Here is an 18,874-nt window from a genome sequence, read left to right as displayed (position 1 = left end):
GGAGTGGCAGGCAACAATGTTGTACTGTGCGACCATGCCATTCTCGATACAAGGAGTAGAACGGAAACACCCGGCTGTCAGCGTCTTGCATAAACTACAAAGGATAATTCTGAATCCATCATCTCTTCCTTTCTGGACTGCAAATGGAAGAGAAGAGGTCCACTATCCCCCCAACACCTATTAAAAATTTATGTAGCGACATTTCCTTGCAGCCTATGCGGTTGTTTCAATCTGGGAATGTGCTCAGACCATTGTAATGTATGAGATTATTGGTACCCATTGAAATGTAAAGTGCTAAGGAATATGTTGGAGTTATACAAGGAAAATTATTACTAATTATTACTAATGTAGCCAGGAAGTGTTCATCCATTATGAATTTGCCAAGAGAAAGAAAAACAACCCATCCATTGCTGTATCAACAAACCTACATAATAACATAAAGAATGCTATTTTTAATCAAAGTCTATGAAAACATGTTTTATTAGAACACACAAACTAGCAAAATTACGAACAAATAACAAAACTCCAATTAATTTACCCTTAACCACTTTGGAACAGATCCCCGATGATCATGTCACCAATAGATTTCATAAAGATAATTAATCTTAAAGCTTACCGAATTTTTAAATTGTCAACTCTAACACTAGAAAGGTTAAACAAAATCATGGAGGACACACGCTAAAATAATCGAGGACACACGCTAAAATCATGCAAGAACCATGCTAAAATCACGGAGAACATGATAAAATCATTGAGGAAACACGCCAAGAGGTTAAATATAATTATCGTCAGGATACGTTAAGAAATACATATATCCTCAGATTATAACATGGATTGAACCAATATGTTTTATATAAGCATTTGAGATTCACAGGTCTTTGAGTTTTTATGAAGTTTTTATGTATTTTTGCCACAATTCATCAATTACTTGCACAAAACGTCACACCCTACCCCTATAACGGCGATACGTGTTTTTTCTGTGTATTATATACCTGAAGAAGGAAAGGGGGAGTTGAGAGCTAATCACGTTGCTCAATTTCAGTGCAGAGAAACCTGCGGGTGCCGATTCCACTAGTGGAGCACAGCAATCCATAGGCACAAAAGTGGCAGATTTGAGGCACGATTATCCGGTGATTAAAAGAAAAATATTTATTGAAAAATGTTAAACTGATGGATCCATGAGATATAAGTTAAAACTAACCTGTATCTGATGGTTCCACCTATCTAACATTTTTCAATAAATGACTCAAACCTTCCACATTTGTTCCTCTCAAGGAGTTGATCCAATTCCAAAACGCATTGTTTTAATAAATCAATTCTCTCCATGCCTTGTTCATCGCTACATCGTTGGCAGCGCCCAGACAACACCGCCGGTTTCGCTTTTTTTTCTGACTCAATCTGTATTTATTACTCTACGCATGGTCTTACCTTCCGTGGAATACCTATATTAATAAGGACGTTTCCCACCGCAGAAAGCATTGGCACAGCACTAGGATATGCCATCACTTGCTGATCAGTAAAAGTTCGGCTTTCTGGACCCCCACAGAACTCTTTCACAGCTTTTCACTAGACACCAGTGCATTTAACCTGAATAGAGCTGCTAGAATGTGTTCACACACAGCAGATTTCTTGAGGCTATTTCTGCAACAGGAAACATGGATTTTTGTGATAAACTCACCGTAAAATCCTTTTCTCCGAGATGCTCATTGGGGGACACAGGTACTGTGGGTGTATACATCTGCCACCTGGAGGCTGACACTAAGTGGAAAAAAAGAGGTTAGCTCCTCCTCCGCCGTATACACCCTCACCCCGGTTGCGGGCGGAATCAGTTTGGTGCAAAAGCAGTAGGAGATCAAACAAAAATCAGACAATATCAACCTTAATGCAGGTATCAACATGTCTAGAAAATAACCACCCTAATTATCATTAAAAAAAAAAAAAGTATATTAATCAAAACAGAAGCCAACTTGGCTAACAGGGTGGGTGCTGTGTGCCCCAATGAGCATCTCGGAGAAAAGGATTTTACGGTGAGCTTATCACAAAAATCCACATTTCTCCTTCGCCTCATTGGGGGACACAGGTACTGTGGGACGTGCTAAAGCAGTCCCTGGGTGGGAAGTTGACTCACCAATCCAAGCTACATGCAACTCCTGTCTAAAGGTGTGCCACCACTGCGTGGATAATCCTTCTACCCAGACTCGCATCTGACAAAGCCTGAGTATGGATATTGTAGTGCTTTGCGAATGTGTGCAATCTGGACCAGGTTGCAGCCTTGCAAACCTGTTCCGCCGATGCTTGGTGCCGAAGTGCCCAAGAGGCGCCCACTGCCCGAGTAGAGTGGGCTCTGATCCCTGCTGGAACTGGTGTGCCTCTGATGTGGTAAGACTCTTGAATCCAACGAATCCATCTGGCTATGGTCGATTTTGAGGCATCGAGTCCCTTCCTGGGCCCCTCGGGAAGCACGAACAGCATGTCCGTCTGACGAAAGGGTGCCGTCCGTGACACGTACCTCCTGAGAGCTCTCACCTGGTCCAATGTATGAAGAGCCTTTTCCACACGGTGTACCGGTGCTGGACAAAAAGAGGGCAGGACAATATCCTCATTAATGTGGAACGAGGAGACGACCTTCGACAGAAAAGGAGGGGCTGGTCTGAGAACCACCTTATCTTTGTGGAAGACCAGAAACAGAGCTTGGCAAGATAGAGCTGCCAGCTCCGAAACCCGCCTGATTGACGTTATTGCCACAAGAAATGCTACCTTCCAAGAAAGGTAGGCTAAAGAGAACTCCTGTAACGGTTCAAATGGAGCCTCCTGTAGGACACTTAGGACCAGGTTACGGTCCCAAGCGTCCAGGGGTGCCCTATAAGGAGGTACCAAGTGGGAGGCCCCCTGAATGAAGGTTTTCACCTGCAGATTGGTAGCAATCCTGCGCTGGAACAGAACGGATAAGGCTGATATCTGTCTCCTGAGGGATCTTTGGGCCAAGCCTGAGTCTAGGCCAGACTGGAGAAAAGCCAAGATGTTGGGAATAGAAAATCTTAGTGGAGAACAACCATGGTTGCGACACCATGTGAGGAAAACCTTCCAGGTGTGGTGATAAATACGTGCTGAGGCCGGCTTCCGGGCGCTAACCACTGCAGCGACCAAATTGCAGCCAAACCCAGCCTGGGTTAGAATCCAGGATTCAACGGCCAAGCCATTAAACACAGGGCCCCCGAGTTCGGGTGGTAGATCGGGCCCTGGGACAGTAGGTCTGGGTGCTCTGGCAGGCACCAAGGAACGCCGGCGAGTAGCTGTACTAGGTCTGCGTACCATGCCCGACGAGGCCAATCTGGGGCCAACAGAATCACTGGCACCCCTTCCGCCTTGATCTTCTTGATGACCCTTGGCAGTAGTGGCAACGGAGGAAATAGGTATGGGAGGCGAAACTGGTTCCATGTCAGAACCAGCGCATCCACGGCAATTGCCTGCGGATCCCGGGATCGAGCGACAAATGCTGGTACCTTGGCATTCACTCTGGAGGCCATTAGGTCCACATCCGACGTCCCCCAACGTTGGCAAATCTGCTGGAAGATCTCGGGGTGAAGTGACCATTCCCCGGATGCGAGACCCTGCCGGCTGAGGAAGTCAGCCGCCCAGTTCTCCACGCCCGGGATGTGGACTGCCGATATCGCCGAGTGGTTTCTCTCGGCCCAATGAAGCACATGCCCTACCTCGCGCATGGCTGCTCTGCTGTGGGTGCCCCCCTGATAATTTATGTAAGCCATAGCCGTGGCTTTGTCCGACTCAATCCGAACGGGCCGGCCTGCTGGAAGGGGATGAAACTGTCGCAGAGCTAGCCGGATTGTCCGTATTTCCAACAAGCTGATGGGGAGACGTTCCCTCCTGCGGCAACCACCGTCCCTGGGTCGTGTAGTGACGAAAAACCGCTCCCCAGCCGAGGAGGCTGGTGTCGGTTGTCACCACCATCCAATGGTCTGGGGAAAGGGCTTGCCCTGGAGAAGTGAGGCACTGGCTGTCCACCACCCGAGTGCCTGTCTGACCTGCATGGGCGACTGGCACCGGCGATCGAGAGACAATGGGTTTTTGTCCCATACTGATAACAGGGCGTGCTGCAGGGGGCGAAGATGGAACTGGGCAAACAGAATTGCCTCAATCGCTGCCACCATCTTTCCTAGGATCCTCATGCAGAAGCGGATGGTATGAGGGACCGGTTGGCGCAGCTTCCGGACTCCCTGCCAGAGAGCTAAGGCCTTGTCCTGAGGGAGAATTACTAACCCTCGGGAAGTGTCGAAGATCATTCCTAAGTAGGAGATCCTCTGAGCTGGCACAGGGGATGACTTTTTCAGATTGACCAACCATCCTAAGCGGGAAAGAGTATCTAGCATGATGCTGACAATCTCCTCACATGCCCGAAAGGAAGGGCCCTTGACCAAGAGGTCGTCTAAATAAGGAAAAACAACTATGCCCCGGGAGTGCAGGGTGGCCATGACGACTGCCATGACCTTTGTGAATACCCTGGGAGCGGTGGCCAACCCGAAGGGCAGTGCTGCGAACTGAAAGTGTAGGCCGTTGATGGCGAATCACAGGAACCTTTAGTGCGGGGGGAAAAATGAAGGTGTGTAGGTAGGCGTCTTGGATGTCGATAGAAGCAAAGTATTCTCCCCGCCCCATGGCAGATATGACAGAACGGAGAGACTCCAACCGGAAATGTCTGATCCTGATAAACTTGTTTAGGAGCTTTAGGACCAGAATGGGCCTGACTGCCCCATCCTTTTGGGGCACCGTGAACAGGTTGGAGTCGAACCCCTGATATTTCTCGTTCTCCGGAACGGGAACAATGACTCCGTTGTGCTGGAGTAATTTTATGACCTTGAGTAAAGTCCTTGCTCGGGCGATTACTTTGCGAGGATGGGAAAGAAAAAACCTGATACCAAAAAACAAAAAGTTAAACCGCACCCTATAAGCGTCAAAGTCTTTAAGACAGATTTGTAGAGGTGCACGTCAAAACCAGGGAGCCCATCCTGGAGCAAGTTCCATAACAATAGATAAAAAAGAAGTTTCGGTCCGAAGTGCTTGAAAAAGGTCTTCAGACCGAAACGTCGCCACAGGAGGCACAATAAAATGTAAGCCTTTTTTTCACCATTGTCTGAGGCGCTGTCTTTTTTATCTATTGTTATGGGGAAGAAAAAGCCATCTTGGTGGGGTATTTGATGAATTTTATCTTGTACCTCGAGGACACCAGCTCCGTTACCCATGTGTCGTGTGAGACGGAGAGCCAGGCGTGGCGAAATCAAAGCAGGCGTCCGCCTACCTTGCTGAAGTCGCCTTGAGATTGCCTCGAGTCTTTTGGCTGCAGATCTCTGGGACCTAGGTCCCCTTGATCTGGGCTGGTGGGTACGCATTCTCCCTAATGGGTTGGCTCTATATGAGACCTGCCAGTCCCTGTCCTGGCTGGGACGACCTGAAGCGGCGGGATTGGTCGCTGCAGCCCACCCAGGGTTGCGAAAGGCCCGAAACCGTGTGAGGTTGGTGGCGAAATGGCTGCTTAACCCTTTGTTGAGGGAGGAAACTGCTCTTTCCACCTGATGAATCAGAGATGAGCTGATCCAATTTCTCCCCAAACAGACGACCGCTCTGATAAGGTAAGGAAGTCAGGGATTTCTTGGAAGTTGTGTCTGCCCGCCATGTACTCAACCATAAAGCCCTCCTAACGGAGATTGCATTCGCCACAGCGAGAGCCGTGCAGTTGGCCGCATCCAAAGATGCATTAATTAGGTAGTCCCCGGCAAAAGTGTTCTGATTTGCGATCTCTGATACCTCTGCTGGTTGGTCCAAACCCTGCAGGGCTCTGTTCAATGATTCTGACCAAGCCATCATGGCCTTTGCTACCCCAGTTGTCGCAAATGAGGGGGAGAGTGCTGAACCTGATGCCTCAAATACTGATCAAGCTAGGCTCTCTATGAGACTGTCAGTGGGATCCTTGATAGAGGACCCACTAGGTATGGATTACAGGGTCCTAGAGGCCAAGCGTGACACGGGTGGATCTACCGTTGGGGACTCTGCCCATTTCTTACGGAGATCAGGGGCGAACGGATACCTCGCCTCGAGTGCCTTTTGCCCTGAGAACCGTTTGTCGGGCCGCTCTCTGTGTTGTTGTACTATGTCCTCAAACTCTGGGTGAGAACTAAACACTCTATGCAGCCGCTTTGATCGCTTAAAATGAGACCTTATGACCTGAGGCCAAGGTGGAATCATCTTCGATCCCAAGTGTCTGGTTGACTGCCTCAATGAGACTGTCAATTGTTTCCCGGTATTCTAGGGTACCCGAATCAAGCGGCTCGTCCGAGTCGTAATCTGAGCTCCCGTTAACGACCCTTGGTGAAGATGAGCGAGAGGCTGAACTTACGGATGCCGAAGCACCAGATGGACCGGGAGACGCTGTGTGGGTTTGTTTGCCCCGCGTCTGCCCCGAGTGAGAGCGGCCCCTGCAGGCCGGAGGCTCCTGTGAGGTGGAGGACCCCTCTAACACAGGCGAGCCGCTATCCCTGCCACTATCTGGGGCCCGAAGGGACTCGATTGCTCTCGTAAGCGATGCCATGGACTGCGACAGGGCCCATTCCGGGGGGGCTCCCTCGGTCGCAGGGGAGGGCTCCTGGGTACGTTCAGAATCACAGGCTTCGCAAATCTGCTTGATTTGTGCCCGTGGGAAGGCGGACTGACAGGAGGTGCACGCAACATATAAGAATGTGTGTGCCTTTGCTTTTCTGGACATGATGGCTGCTAAGTGATATGCCAAGGTCCAAAAAGCCACTTAGCCTCTGGAAAACACAGAGGGTGGCCTTCCTCCAGGGGTAGCACTTACCCCAGTCCTGTGTCCCCCGTCCTGGCCTGTCAGACGTCTTCGGCGTGTGGGCGGGGCTCCGGACGAAGAGGCAGCTTCGGGGAAGTCATGGGGCGGAACTTCCGTCCGCGGCCTAGTCCCTGGCAGAAGCCGGGGACTAAATTTTGCCGTCCGCCCGAGGCCCCGATGGGCGGGTCCGCCGGAAGTGGCCGCGTCACGGGGGGCGGGACTTCCGCCAGCGGCCTAGCTCCGGGAAAAGCTGGGGACTAAATTTCCAGCCTGCGCCCGGACTCGGGGCGGGACCACCAGACACCGGGCAAGGAGCCTGCGCCGCCGGATGCCACGCTAGGTGGCGCAGCCAGGGAGCCCGGGAATGCCTAAGAACGGCGCCAGGAGCGCCGATCACGGGGGTCTGCAGGAGCCCTCCCAGCCCACCTCCTTCCATACCTCACCCCTCGACATCCAACTTCATCCTCAGGTTGGGGCGGGAAGGGGGGCCGAAAAAAAGTTTAAGGACGGTGCAGGCACCCTAGCTCCATCTTCCCTTTTAGGGGATGAGGAGAGGGACTGTCCGCCACCTTCCATCACCGCTGTCTGGCATTGGTGATGCAGTGGGGGCCACACGGACTGTTCGCAGGCCTCTGTACAGCCTAGGGTTTCTCTACCTTAGGGTGGTCAGGGCTCAGTCAGGCATCATGTCCCACGTAGCGGGAAAGGATACGTGGAGGCGACACTCGCACGTGCTCACCCGTTGTTGGTTTGGGGAAATCGGACCCTTTCAATAGGATCTGTTGCCCCTGTCTTATCTTCATGGAAAAAATGACAGAGTCTGGAAAAAAAGACCAGACGTGTGCCTCCAATGGACACTAAGCAAAAACTGATTCCGCCCGCAACCAGGGCGAGGGTGTATACGGCGGAGGAGGAGCTAACCTCTTTTTTTCACTTAGTGTCAGCCTCCAGGCGGCAGAAGCATACACCCACAGTACCTGTGTCCCCCAATGAGGCGAAGGAGAATTATTATTTTATACTTGTGAATAGGGTTATTTTTTCCATTCCAATGAGTAGGACAGTCACAAAAATATCAGCATTTAATCTGCCACTTGTGAATATACCAGGGCATGTAGAGATTTTCCAATGAACTTTATAGCAGTTCCACTCAAAACCAGCATCAAAATCTCTGAAATTTGTAATGCAGATTTGCCACGAAATACACTGTGCATTTCAAAAACTGAAATGTGGGTGTAAATCCAGAGCAAAAAATATAATATAGATTCCAAATCCGAATCATAGATCAATTTCTGCTGCAGATTTTTTTGCCTGCATGGGCACCAGATTTGGCATAATCTCTTCCACCTTGATAGAAAAGCCACAGCGTATTTGCAAAGTGTGAACATACACGTACAGTTCTCCGCCCCTATAGCCAGAATATTGAGTGAATGTGAATTATCCAGCAGACACATCAATCCGTAGAATTAATATGGAAAACAGGCACCTGGACTCAAGGGACAGTGCCATGTTTTGTAACCACGTGTTTCCCTTTATTTCAAAGGATATTCATCTAAAATAAAAAGGAATAACTTGGAATCACTTGTACAATTATACACTGACCTCCAATGATATGGCATTGGTCATAACAGTCCTCGACACGGACATCAAGGAGAAGGAATGGGCAATCTTGGTATGGCTTTTCCAGGGATCGGGGGCTACACACAGGACCTTTTCTACTTGTCATCTTTGGATCGTTGTCCAAGTCTAATTCTCCAACTCCACTGATAACACTGTGAAAGGGAAAGCCGCAGAATGGCATCATTAAAAATCCTACTAAATAATAAAAAGTAGGTAAACATCTGGCACGTTTTTGAAGTCTTCTCTTAATGACAGGGGCAATTTGCATCTCTTAATGACAGCCACATGGTTTATTCATTTTTCCCTATTTTCTTGAAAGAGTCATAACTTTTTTTTCATTGACCTAGCCGTATGAGGTCTTGTTTTTTGCGGGAAGCATTGTAGTTTTGAGTGACATCATTCATTTTACCACATGCTGTATCGAAAAATGTGAAAAATCTCCAATTGAAGTGAAACAGTGAAAATTCCAAATGAGATGAAATGGTGTTAACATTTATTTAGTGGCTTAAAATAATTCTGAACTAGGGTTGATTGAATAGCTTCAGATAAGAGCTAAGATAAGAGCTGCGGTGCCGAACAGCTGATTATTGGGAGCGCTCCAGGTATACAGTTTACCGATGCAGCTATTCGGGAAGCGCTATAGCTATTCAGATAAGCACTTATCTGAAGCTATTCGATCAACCCTATTCTGAACATTTTCTGTGACCCATAACCTTGCATATTTTTCTGTCAATGGGGCTTCACGGGGACTTGTTTTTCTGGGTGGTGATCGGTAGTCTCTTTTGGTTATATGCCACATTTTGGTATATATTTTTTTAAATTTACATTTACCATATGGGTTAAATATTTTTAGAATTCCATAGATTGCACATACTTATTTAATCAAAGAAAAGGACCTGCTCACCGCTTTCAATGTCAATATGATGCCGCAGAACGGATGGCGTCTTTGCTTGAACACAGTAAAAATGGCATAGGAAGAGGATCCAGCTCCATGGAATGAAAACTTTATTTAGTGAACGAATATAAACCAACTAGTGAGGGTAAAACATAGCATGTCATAGCTAAGAGATGGGGCGATCATCTGACCACCGAACTATGGACTTTGAATCTGTCTTTTAGGTATGACATGTTATTACCCTCACTGCTGGATTTATATTCGCTCACTAAATAAAGTTTTCATTCCGTGGAGCTGGATCCTCTTCCTATGATGCTTATTTAATACCTTTAAAAACTCTATTTTCAACTTTTTTATTCTAGTTGTCATAGAGAACTTAAATCTGCGAGTTATATACAGTATACTGTGTAGAATCACAGTCTCTTATGAAGCCAAGCTCATGATTGGGCTTCCCAGGAATACCAACAAAGCAAGATCCCATCATGGAGTTCCCAGAGGTGGGACCTGTTTCCAAAATACATAAATATATGAGATGGGAATACCCCATTAAGTGATCAGTTATTTTCCAATGAAAAAATATGGAGCATGAGGTAGCACATCCAGTGAAATGAATCCTTTATGACCCTGTGTGAGGTTTTATTTTCAAAATGCTTTTATTTAAATCTTTATAATTCAAAAAACATTAGACTGTAAAACATATTCCCTCGCAGAGGAATTTTAATTTGTGATGACACATATAATCTATGAGGGAAAGACAAGACAATTACAACAAGAGGGTAACACAATAGGGAAAAGAAGCATTGAATCCACAGTGTATATTATAACATCATTAGTATCCCATCTCTTAGTACCTGCTACGTCACAAAAACCAGTGATGTTACAGCGATATTGCTAGCGATATCGCTTAGTGTGACAGGCCCTTAAGAGAGTTCACAACAGGAGGCATTATGGTGATATGCGCAAGATCTGGTCTAGTTGTATATTTGATTCCACCTCCATCCATGGCCCTCAAATCTTAAAGAACTGATCCCACTTGTCGTTTCTGGTAGCTTCAATGCGTTCACAAAGCACAATATTAATCATCCTTTCTTTAACAAGCAATAATGACAATGTTGGGGATTTCCATTTTGCTTCTATATGAATTTTGGTAGCCATGAAAAGATAATTTACCAATCTGTGAAGGCCTCTAGGGAGGGATGGGTGTCTCACCCCTAGGAGGAAAACTGAAGGATCTAGAGGGATTTTCCTGCCTGTTAATTCGTCCACCAGGAGTTTCACTCTGTGCCAAAGGTCCGAGACCCCCGGGCATGTCCACCAGATGTGTCTCATGTCCCCCAGTTGGCCACAACACCTATAACACATGGCTGATATATTTGGGTATATACTGCGAAGTTTGGTTGGAACGAGATAAGTCCTGTGGAGAACCTTCAGTGATGTCTCCACAAGGGATGACTGGTGGTTTCCCCTGTACGTGTCACAGCAGAACCTCCAATCCTTTAGTGGTAAATCAAATCCCATCTCTTCCTCCCATTGTATTATAAATTTCAATTTTTTTTCATTGTGAGGTGGATTAATAATTGAGTATATTAAAGATATTGTTCCTCTGCCCATTTTTGCTCAAAACTAGACGTATGCAAAGGTTGTTTATTTGGTAGAAGACTATTGGCAAAGTGAAGGACCTGGTTAACACGCATGGTCTCTCTGACCGGGGGTTCATATTTTCGAATAAACTCCGGTCTACCTAGTAAAATATGAAATGGAGAGCACAAATGCTTCAATGTAATGATCCCCCTTAGGATCCACCATGTAAACATGCTTTGGTTGAGGCCCGGTAAGAACATTGGGTTGCATATGATGGAGGTCAGAGGGGAAGGTTCAGATTGCAGCTTGTATTTGAATCTAGCTTTCCTCCACCGGATAAGAGAATGGGCTGTAAAGGGAGCCGTTAATATTATACCTTTTGGAATTTTTTCTATGGACCACATCAGGCCGGGTAATGAGAATGGATTAACGAGGTGAGACTCCAAGTGGACCCCTCTTGGTTTATTATTGTGGGAACAGACATTTGTCAATTGTGCTATTTGGGCGGACCTAAAATAAAGCGCAAAATTTGGAAGTGATATACCCCCTAGTTTTCTATGAAAAAACATTTTCTGTGAAATTCTAGCTTTCTTTCCTTGTCAAATGAATCTGGTAATAGCAGAATGAATTTTAGAAAATGTCCTGGCTGGTATAGCTATCGGTAAGGACCGAAAAAGGTATAAGAATCTTGGCAAAGATATCATTTTTATTGTGTGTATTCTGCCCAGCCAGGTTAAGTTCAATGATGACCACTTAGTCAGATCAGTTTGAAGGCTCTGTATAAGTGGTGCATAATTCCACTTAAAGAGGGTCGTCCTATTTGTTGTTAAATTAACACCTAGGTACATTAAGTAGTGTTCTTTTCTTTTAAATTTAAAGTGGGAAACAATATCGTCCTGTAAGTCTTTTGGGATGTTTATAAAAAGAGCTTCGGATTTGTCAATATTAATTTTAAGTCTCGAAATATTTTCAAATTTTTGGAGCAATGAGAATAGATTAGGGAGGGTAGTGTGGGGTTTGGTAATTGTCAAAAGTAGGTCATCCGCGAAGAGACTAAGTGTCCCGTTAATTTAGCGATGCACCAACGATCCCGACAACGATACGACCTGGTCAGGATCGCTGGTGCATCGCTAAATGGTCGCTAGTGATATAGAAGAGTTAATGGTTTGCTTTTATATCCCTTTAATTGCCTTTAAGACTTCTAATGCCTTCTGCCCTATTATTGCTAGAGTTATTCTTATGTAGACTACTAGTCGCTGTGTTCAAGGAAACTATACTTGTTATCATATTTGTTCTCAAAAGTCAGTTACAACATGTTCTGGACACATTGTAAACATGATATAACCCTGAAAGTGATGATGGGGGCTACATGAGCTCCATAGAGTTGCATTTGTTGCAAATGGTATAAAATATTGCCTTGTATTTCATTACGTCAGATAAAGTGATTTGACCACGGCTTGTGTGTTGAGTCTCTTTGTCTCCAAGCGCTTGCAACAGAAGGGCGAAAAACCTCACAATCCGGACTCACTGGTGATCTGGCATAGCTGACGCTTGGTCAGAACAAAAAGCAGCTACAACACTAGTGAGCTGCCAAACAGGCAGATCTGACCAGCGACGCAGCAGCGATAAGCGATCCATCGGCGGTCACTCTTACCTGTCACACCGCAGCGATGATGAGGACTTCCGCCTGCGTCCATGCGTCACTAGTCGGTGCCAGCGGGACACCAACGAGGAAAAAAGAGCCCAGGACGTTCGAGCACGATCAGCGATATCCAGTGCGGGGGGGGGGGGGGGGGGCGATCACAGGTACGTGTCACACAAAGCGAGATCGCTAGAAATCACGCTATGTGAAAGGCCCTTAACTTTGTATTGATGACCTAAATTTGCCAAGCCTGTTATATTTGGATTAGTCCTAATGGCCTCAGCCAAGGGCTCCATAGCAAATGCAAAGAGAGCCGGGGATAGTGGACAGCCTTGTTTGGTGCCACGTTGAATAATTATAGGTGTGGGACATGTTGTAGGGAGCTTTAGATATGCTGTAGGACGATCATATAGCAATTTAAGACAAGAAATAAGTTCAGGGGAAAAAACAAATTTGGAGAGGACCGTAAATAAATATGTCCATGATAGCGAGTCGAAGGCCTTTTCAATGTCTAAGGCTACGAGTAATAGTTGTTCTTTACGTAGGTTTGCCGTGTGGATGACATTGAGGTTACGTCGGATGTTATCCGGTGCTTGTCTCGTAGGTATGAATCCTACCTGGTCTCACTGGAGGCAATAGATTATTTAATCGGCTAGTGATAATTGCTGTGAAAATTTTTAAGTCTATGTTTAATAGGGAGATGGCTCTGTAATTTTTGGGGAGCAGATGGTCTTTTTTGGGTTTGGGAATAACAGTAACATGGGCGACAAAAAAATTCCAGTGAGGATCTCATTAAATTTTTTGTAATACACGGCTGTGAGACCATCAGGCCCTGGGGCTTTTCCTTTTTTTTACATTTTTTAATAGCCAAAGTTATTTCCTCTACGGAGACATCTGAGTGTAGTTGTTGAGCCATTGATTTTGATATTTTGGGTATTCTAAGATCCTGCAAAAATTCTTGCAGAAGGTGAGGTGGAGGTGACTGCAGTGTAGAGTATAAGTTCTGAAAGTATTCATGAAAAATTTTATAAAAGGTGTCCGGGTGCACCTATACCTTGCCTGTAGAATCTTTTATGGAAAAAATTATATTAAATGACTCTTGCGCGTAATTTACGTGCTAGCATTCTCCTGGGTTTGTTGGCATATTTATAAAAAGTGGCTTTAGTCCAGGTTAGAGCTCTTTCCGTCCTGGTGGTAAGTATAGCATCTAATTGGAGCTTTGCTTCCTGGATTTGTTTGGTGAGCTATAGAGAGGTGGACATTTGATTCACCAGTCCTAGTTTTGCAGTTTATTTTCTAACCTGGTTTGGAGTTCCTGTATGATGTTTTAACTTGAATGAGGTTAACCCCTTCATGACGGAGGTATTTTCGTTTTTGCATTTTCATTTTTTGCTCCCCTTCTTCCCAGAGCCATAACTTTTTTTTATTTTTTGGTCAATATGGCCATGTGAGGGTTTATTTTTTGCAGGACGAGTTGTACTTTTGAACGACTTCATTGGTTTAAACATATTGTGTACTGGAAAACAGGAAAAAAAAAATTCCAAGTGCAGTGAAATTGCAAAAAAAAAAAGTGCAATTCTACAGTTTTTCTTTTTACCATATTCACTAAATGCTAAAACTGCCCTGCAATTATGATTCTCCAGGTCATTAAGAGTTCATAGACACCAAACATGTCTAGGTTCTTTTTTACTTAAATGGTGAAAAAAATTCCAAACTTTGGTTACAAAAAAAAAAATGGCGACATTTTCCCGAGACCTGTAGCGTCTCCATTTTTCGTGAGCTTGGGATGAGTGATGACTTATTTTTTGCGCACAGAGCTGACGTTATTTATTGATACCATATTGGTGTTTGATCTCCCATTATCGCATTTTATTGCCATGTAGCGGTGACCAAAAAAAACGTAATTGACGTTTTGAATTTTTTTCTCGTTAAACCATTTAGCGATCGGGTTAATTATTTTTTTTTAGATTGATAGATTGGGTGATTCTGAACGCTGCGATACCAAATATGTGTGTATTTGGGTTTTTTTATTGTTTTATTTTGAATGGGGGGTTAAATGGAGGTGATTTGAACTTTCATTTTTTTTTTTTTCATATTTCTAAAAACATTTTTTTTTCACTTTTTGCATGTTTCAAATGTCTCCATGGGAGACTAGAAGCTGCAGTTGTCTGATTGCCTCTGCTACACAAAGGTGATGATCAGATTGCCTGTGTGTAGCAGAAATGCTCAGTTGCTATGAGAACTGACCACAGGGCGGCGCTCATAGCAATCTGGCTATGACATCCATAAAGGTCTGCTGGAGAAGTCTATCTCATAGCGGAGACGAACAGAGGACAGACAAGTCGCAGAGACGACTCAGCATGAGGATGTTTCTCGGCGCTGTGGTTCATTGCACTTTCACTTCTCATGAACCAAAGTATGGGCAGTCCACATTTAAGTACGGGCGATCGTCTCTTTTAGAATTTACAGCAATTTTTCCAGGTAAACTAGTGAGTCCATCACCCTGTGTAACACACATAAATCTACAACCATTACTCACCTCTGCAGCGTAGATCTGGCAGAGTTAACGCATTCACCTCCTCCTATGGTGTCAATCAACTGGATTGGACTTAAAGGGACATCATCGGGACTTCCTTTTCCATTACTCCGGTCAGTTGCAAGTTCTGTATCAACTTCCGACATGACAGAATGACTCCCTAAGTAACAGTTACATTGAAAGAAAAAAATTATATTATAATATATATATAGCGAAAATTAAGATTTCTCATGGGCACCAATCAGATAATATTACTGGGGGAACTCTGGTACCTAGTGTCAGAAGTGTCAGGCTACTCTCTGTGATTTTGGCTGCACTCATTTTAATACTCGAGACCCTTATATAATCCATATCTTGTAAAACTGAAACACAATAGCCACAAATTTCCCTTCAGACTAAATATCACTGGATTTAAACTGTTAACTTAATGTAATAGGTTTTTAGAAAGGTATCAGGTATGGGATATTGGGGGCCATGGAAAGGTTTCATGGGGGGAGGGGATATTTATAAATATATCCTGCATGAAATTGCTATAAATTGCAATTAGCAACGACAGCTACAAAAGAAAGCCGAGAATACAATGCGAGGGGACAATGAGAGTCGGATTCTTAACATCTGTCATTAAGAGAATCAGGTGCCGGACACTTGATACCGAGCTGTGAAATATTCATTACCTTCCAGCCTCCGCAGCTCCTCGCTCGTAATGTCAGCCGGCTCGCTCTCATCCGATACAGATGCCACTTGAAGGACCTGAACACATGACACAGATTCTTTACAATCCAATATGGACATGACACCTATTTTAATTTTTCTTTTAGCTTTTAAGTTAAAGACCGGACTAGGTAACCCTCCCTGATCTAAGCCTGGCATATTACAGAAAATCCAATAATATACTCCAATCTAACAAACCAATCAGGTTTAGTAACCATGTAACGCAGGACACCTCAAATTATTGTACAAAGGCCGTGCCAACACAGTGGTCTTCTACCAGTAGACCTCACTGTGTAGCCTAGGTGTATGGACACTATGGAGAGTGCGGCTTCTTATGGCGAGAGAGGAGAAGGTGGTCACATACAGTCTTAGGGCTCGCTCACACTTGCAGTGTAATCGGACAAGTGCAATTCTATAATAAATCAGATTGCGCTCGGACCAATGTTTCTCTACGGAGCAGCTCACATGTGCGATTATTTTCTCATGCGACATCATTCGCAGCATGCGAGAATCGGATAGCATGCATCCATATAAGTCTATAGGTGCGTGTGAAATGCCACACTGCACTCGGATGTCACGCGAGTGCAGTACGATTCCAGCCAACGCCTGCCATGGACGAGATGGAGAAATGACTTTCTCTGCTCCGCACCTGTGCTGCGATTCTATCATGCGAGAGGATCGGAGTACAGAGCACCGACACTAGGCTCATGCTCGGAGCAGAGCTGGAGCTGAGGGTCATTAGCATCGGATGTGATACGCTAGTGTGACTCCAGCTTTACGCATTAACGTCAGCCTAACTTCTATACACCCTAATATGCATATGATGGTGCTCCACTAGGAACCGGTCAGGTCAGAATTCTCTAAGGTCTCGTTCACTTTTGCAATGTAATCGGAATCAAATCGAAGCTGCCCAATGAAGGAACATGTTACTACTTTTAACCATTTCTGAATCCTGATGCAGTTAAAAAAAAGTATCAAGAAACTGAACATGTGCACAGCAAGTCGTTTTTACATTGCCGTGCATTATGTTCATTTTCTCCTGATGACTGACAGTTCGGAACCAGCAGCATAGTTACCTCACTGTCTAGGAGGTGCCCCGAAATTGGCCAGATCATGCCTCTAGCCAGCTTTAGATTAGCACTTACAAGCTCTAGTAAAAGCGTATAAAGCATGCTCAGTCATCAATGCTAGACTGCAGGAATGGCCAATAACTGATGCAACAAATATTAAACCATTGCAATTCCCACTGATTTTTATAAGAGGTAAATTGCAAAGCTGTTTGCGTTTCCGAGTACCATTTAATAAGATTAGACACCCCTCTTTTAAGAAGGTTTTTTTCTTATCTATCAGAAAGATATAATTTTTATTTGGCCATGCTGCCCTAAATCATGGATATGTTCTTTCTTACCTTAGAATGTCATTTTTCCTTGATAAACGCCCTTTAAATGTACTGTGTACTTATAACACAATAGGTATTAGATTTACATTCCGACTTTTAAATGGGGTTGGCCACTTTTTCCCTTACTTTCACAAATATGTCAGGGTCATGATTTTGTAGCACTTACTAATCTATAAGTATTACAGGCTCTCCGCCTCCACTTGTTGTTGCCACCTTCCTCATTGCATTCCTCTTCTTAAATAGGTTGTCCACTACTTTTGCATAGATGACCTATCCTTAAAATAGATCATCAATGTCTGTTCGGTCGAGCGCGACACCCCTGCCGATCAGCCGTTCTCGGTGGCGGACGCTGGACGGAAGTGCTCAGTCGCAGAGCTGACCGTGTTCGGATAGTGAGCATGGAGGCGGATGTGTAGTACCAAGCCACGGCCACTATCAGAAGACGGCCAGCTCTACAAGTGAGCACTTGTGGCCGCCAACACAGAGAACAGCTGATTGGCGGGTGTGCAGGGTGTCAGACCCCAACCGATCAGACATTGATAACCGATCAGACATTGATGACCGATCCTAAGGATAGGTCATCAATGCTCAAGTAGTGGAGGAGAATTTTCATGCCACAAATATCACGTTCCCAACACATTTGTTACCTTTTAGATAAAATGGTCAACTCTTTTTAACAGTGACAAAACTTTCATTTTTTTTTCATTATAATGGCCAGCATGGAAAGTTTTGAAAGTTTGTAATGAACTTCAGCTGCTTTTCTGTTAAAAAAAAAGTGATGAAATTGGCCTCCAAACCCCTAGTTTCTGCAGGCTTTTCCTATTGTTTTGTAACATGCAAACTCCATGAACATGTAAAATGCAGTACAGATTGTGTGTGCTGAGGAAATGGCACTTAAGGAGTGTTCTTGTTGCCGAAGTAGACAATGCTGTGTAATGTGGTCTCTCTTCTAGAGCTCTGCTGCTTACCCCACTGTGTCCTGCATTCTGACATCGAACTAGGAGTGCCAGATGCCAACTCAGTAGCAACAGAGGAGAGCGGAACAAACAGTAGATGGGCTCCGCTCTTGCTGCTGTACAAGAGTGCGATGCCAGAATGCAGGAGACAACTTTAGACTGCGTTCACTAGTTTCATGCAGTATTTTCTAAAAATGAGACAAAACAATGCATTGTAACACAACACAGCCGCAACAGATGAACGCGGCCTTTCCACACAGATGTCGCATAGATGGATTACGGTGTGGGACAGTATAGATTGTTTTAACGTCCGACAGGGGAGAGATGTGGTTATTTATTTTATTTTATTTTTTTTACAGGGGACATGGGCGGAGGATTATCTTCACGTCAGACAGGTGAGGGACAGGGGACAAGGGCTTCAAAGGATTTTAGGCGTAAAAGGCAAGTATAACTTTGTTTTCTATTTTTAAATAAATGTGTAAAATAGGGTGTTGCGTTTTATTTCAAATAAAATATATTTTTCTTGCTGTATGTTTATTTCAAAACTGACAATGGGGTTAGTAATAGGGAAATCTTATAGACGCCTCTCCATTACTAACCCCTGGGCTTGATGTCTGCTGCCAATACAAAGCTAACATCAACCCCAATACTATTACCTCACTTGCCACCGCACCAGGGCAAGTA

The 18,874-nt window shown here is 44.8% G+C and overlaps 1 protein-coding gene across 1 annotated transcript in view; it reads right to left on the bottom strand.

The window, feature by feature from the left end:
• Positions 1-18,874, bottom strand: part of CEP41 (centrosomal protein 41) — a 62,801-nt gene that overhangs the window by 18,296 nt on the left and 25,631 nt on the right. Inside the window, exons 5-7 of the mRNA XM_073580977.1 lie at positions 15,799-15,874; positions 15,128-15,284; positions 8,453-8,622 (exon numbers count right to left, since the gene is read on the bottom strand). Of these exons, the coding sequence (XP_073437078.1) occupies positions 8,453-8,622; positions 15,128-15,284; positions 15,799-15,874 (403 nt within the window). The remainder of the gene's footprint in view (positions 1-8,452; positions 8,623-15,127; positions 15,285-15,798; positions 15,875-18,874) is intronic.

This window comes from Dendrobates tinctorius, unplaced genomic scaffold, assembly GCF_039654945.1.
Source record: "Dendrobates tinctorius isolate UK_male_01 unplaced genomic scaffold, ASM3965494v1 ptg000066l, whole genome shotgun sequence".
NCBI lineage: Eukaryota > Metazoa > Chordata > Amphibia > Anura > Dendrobatidae > Dendrobates > Dendrobates tinctorius.
The sequence above is the reverse complement of the archived record's forward strand: the minus strand, read 5'-3'. Positions and strand labels throughout refer to the sequence as shown.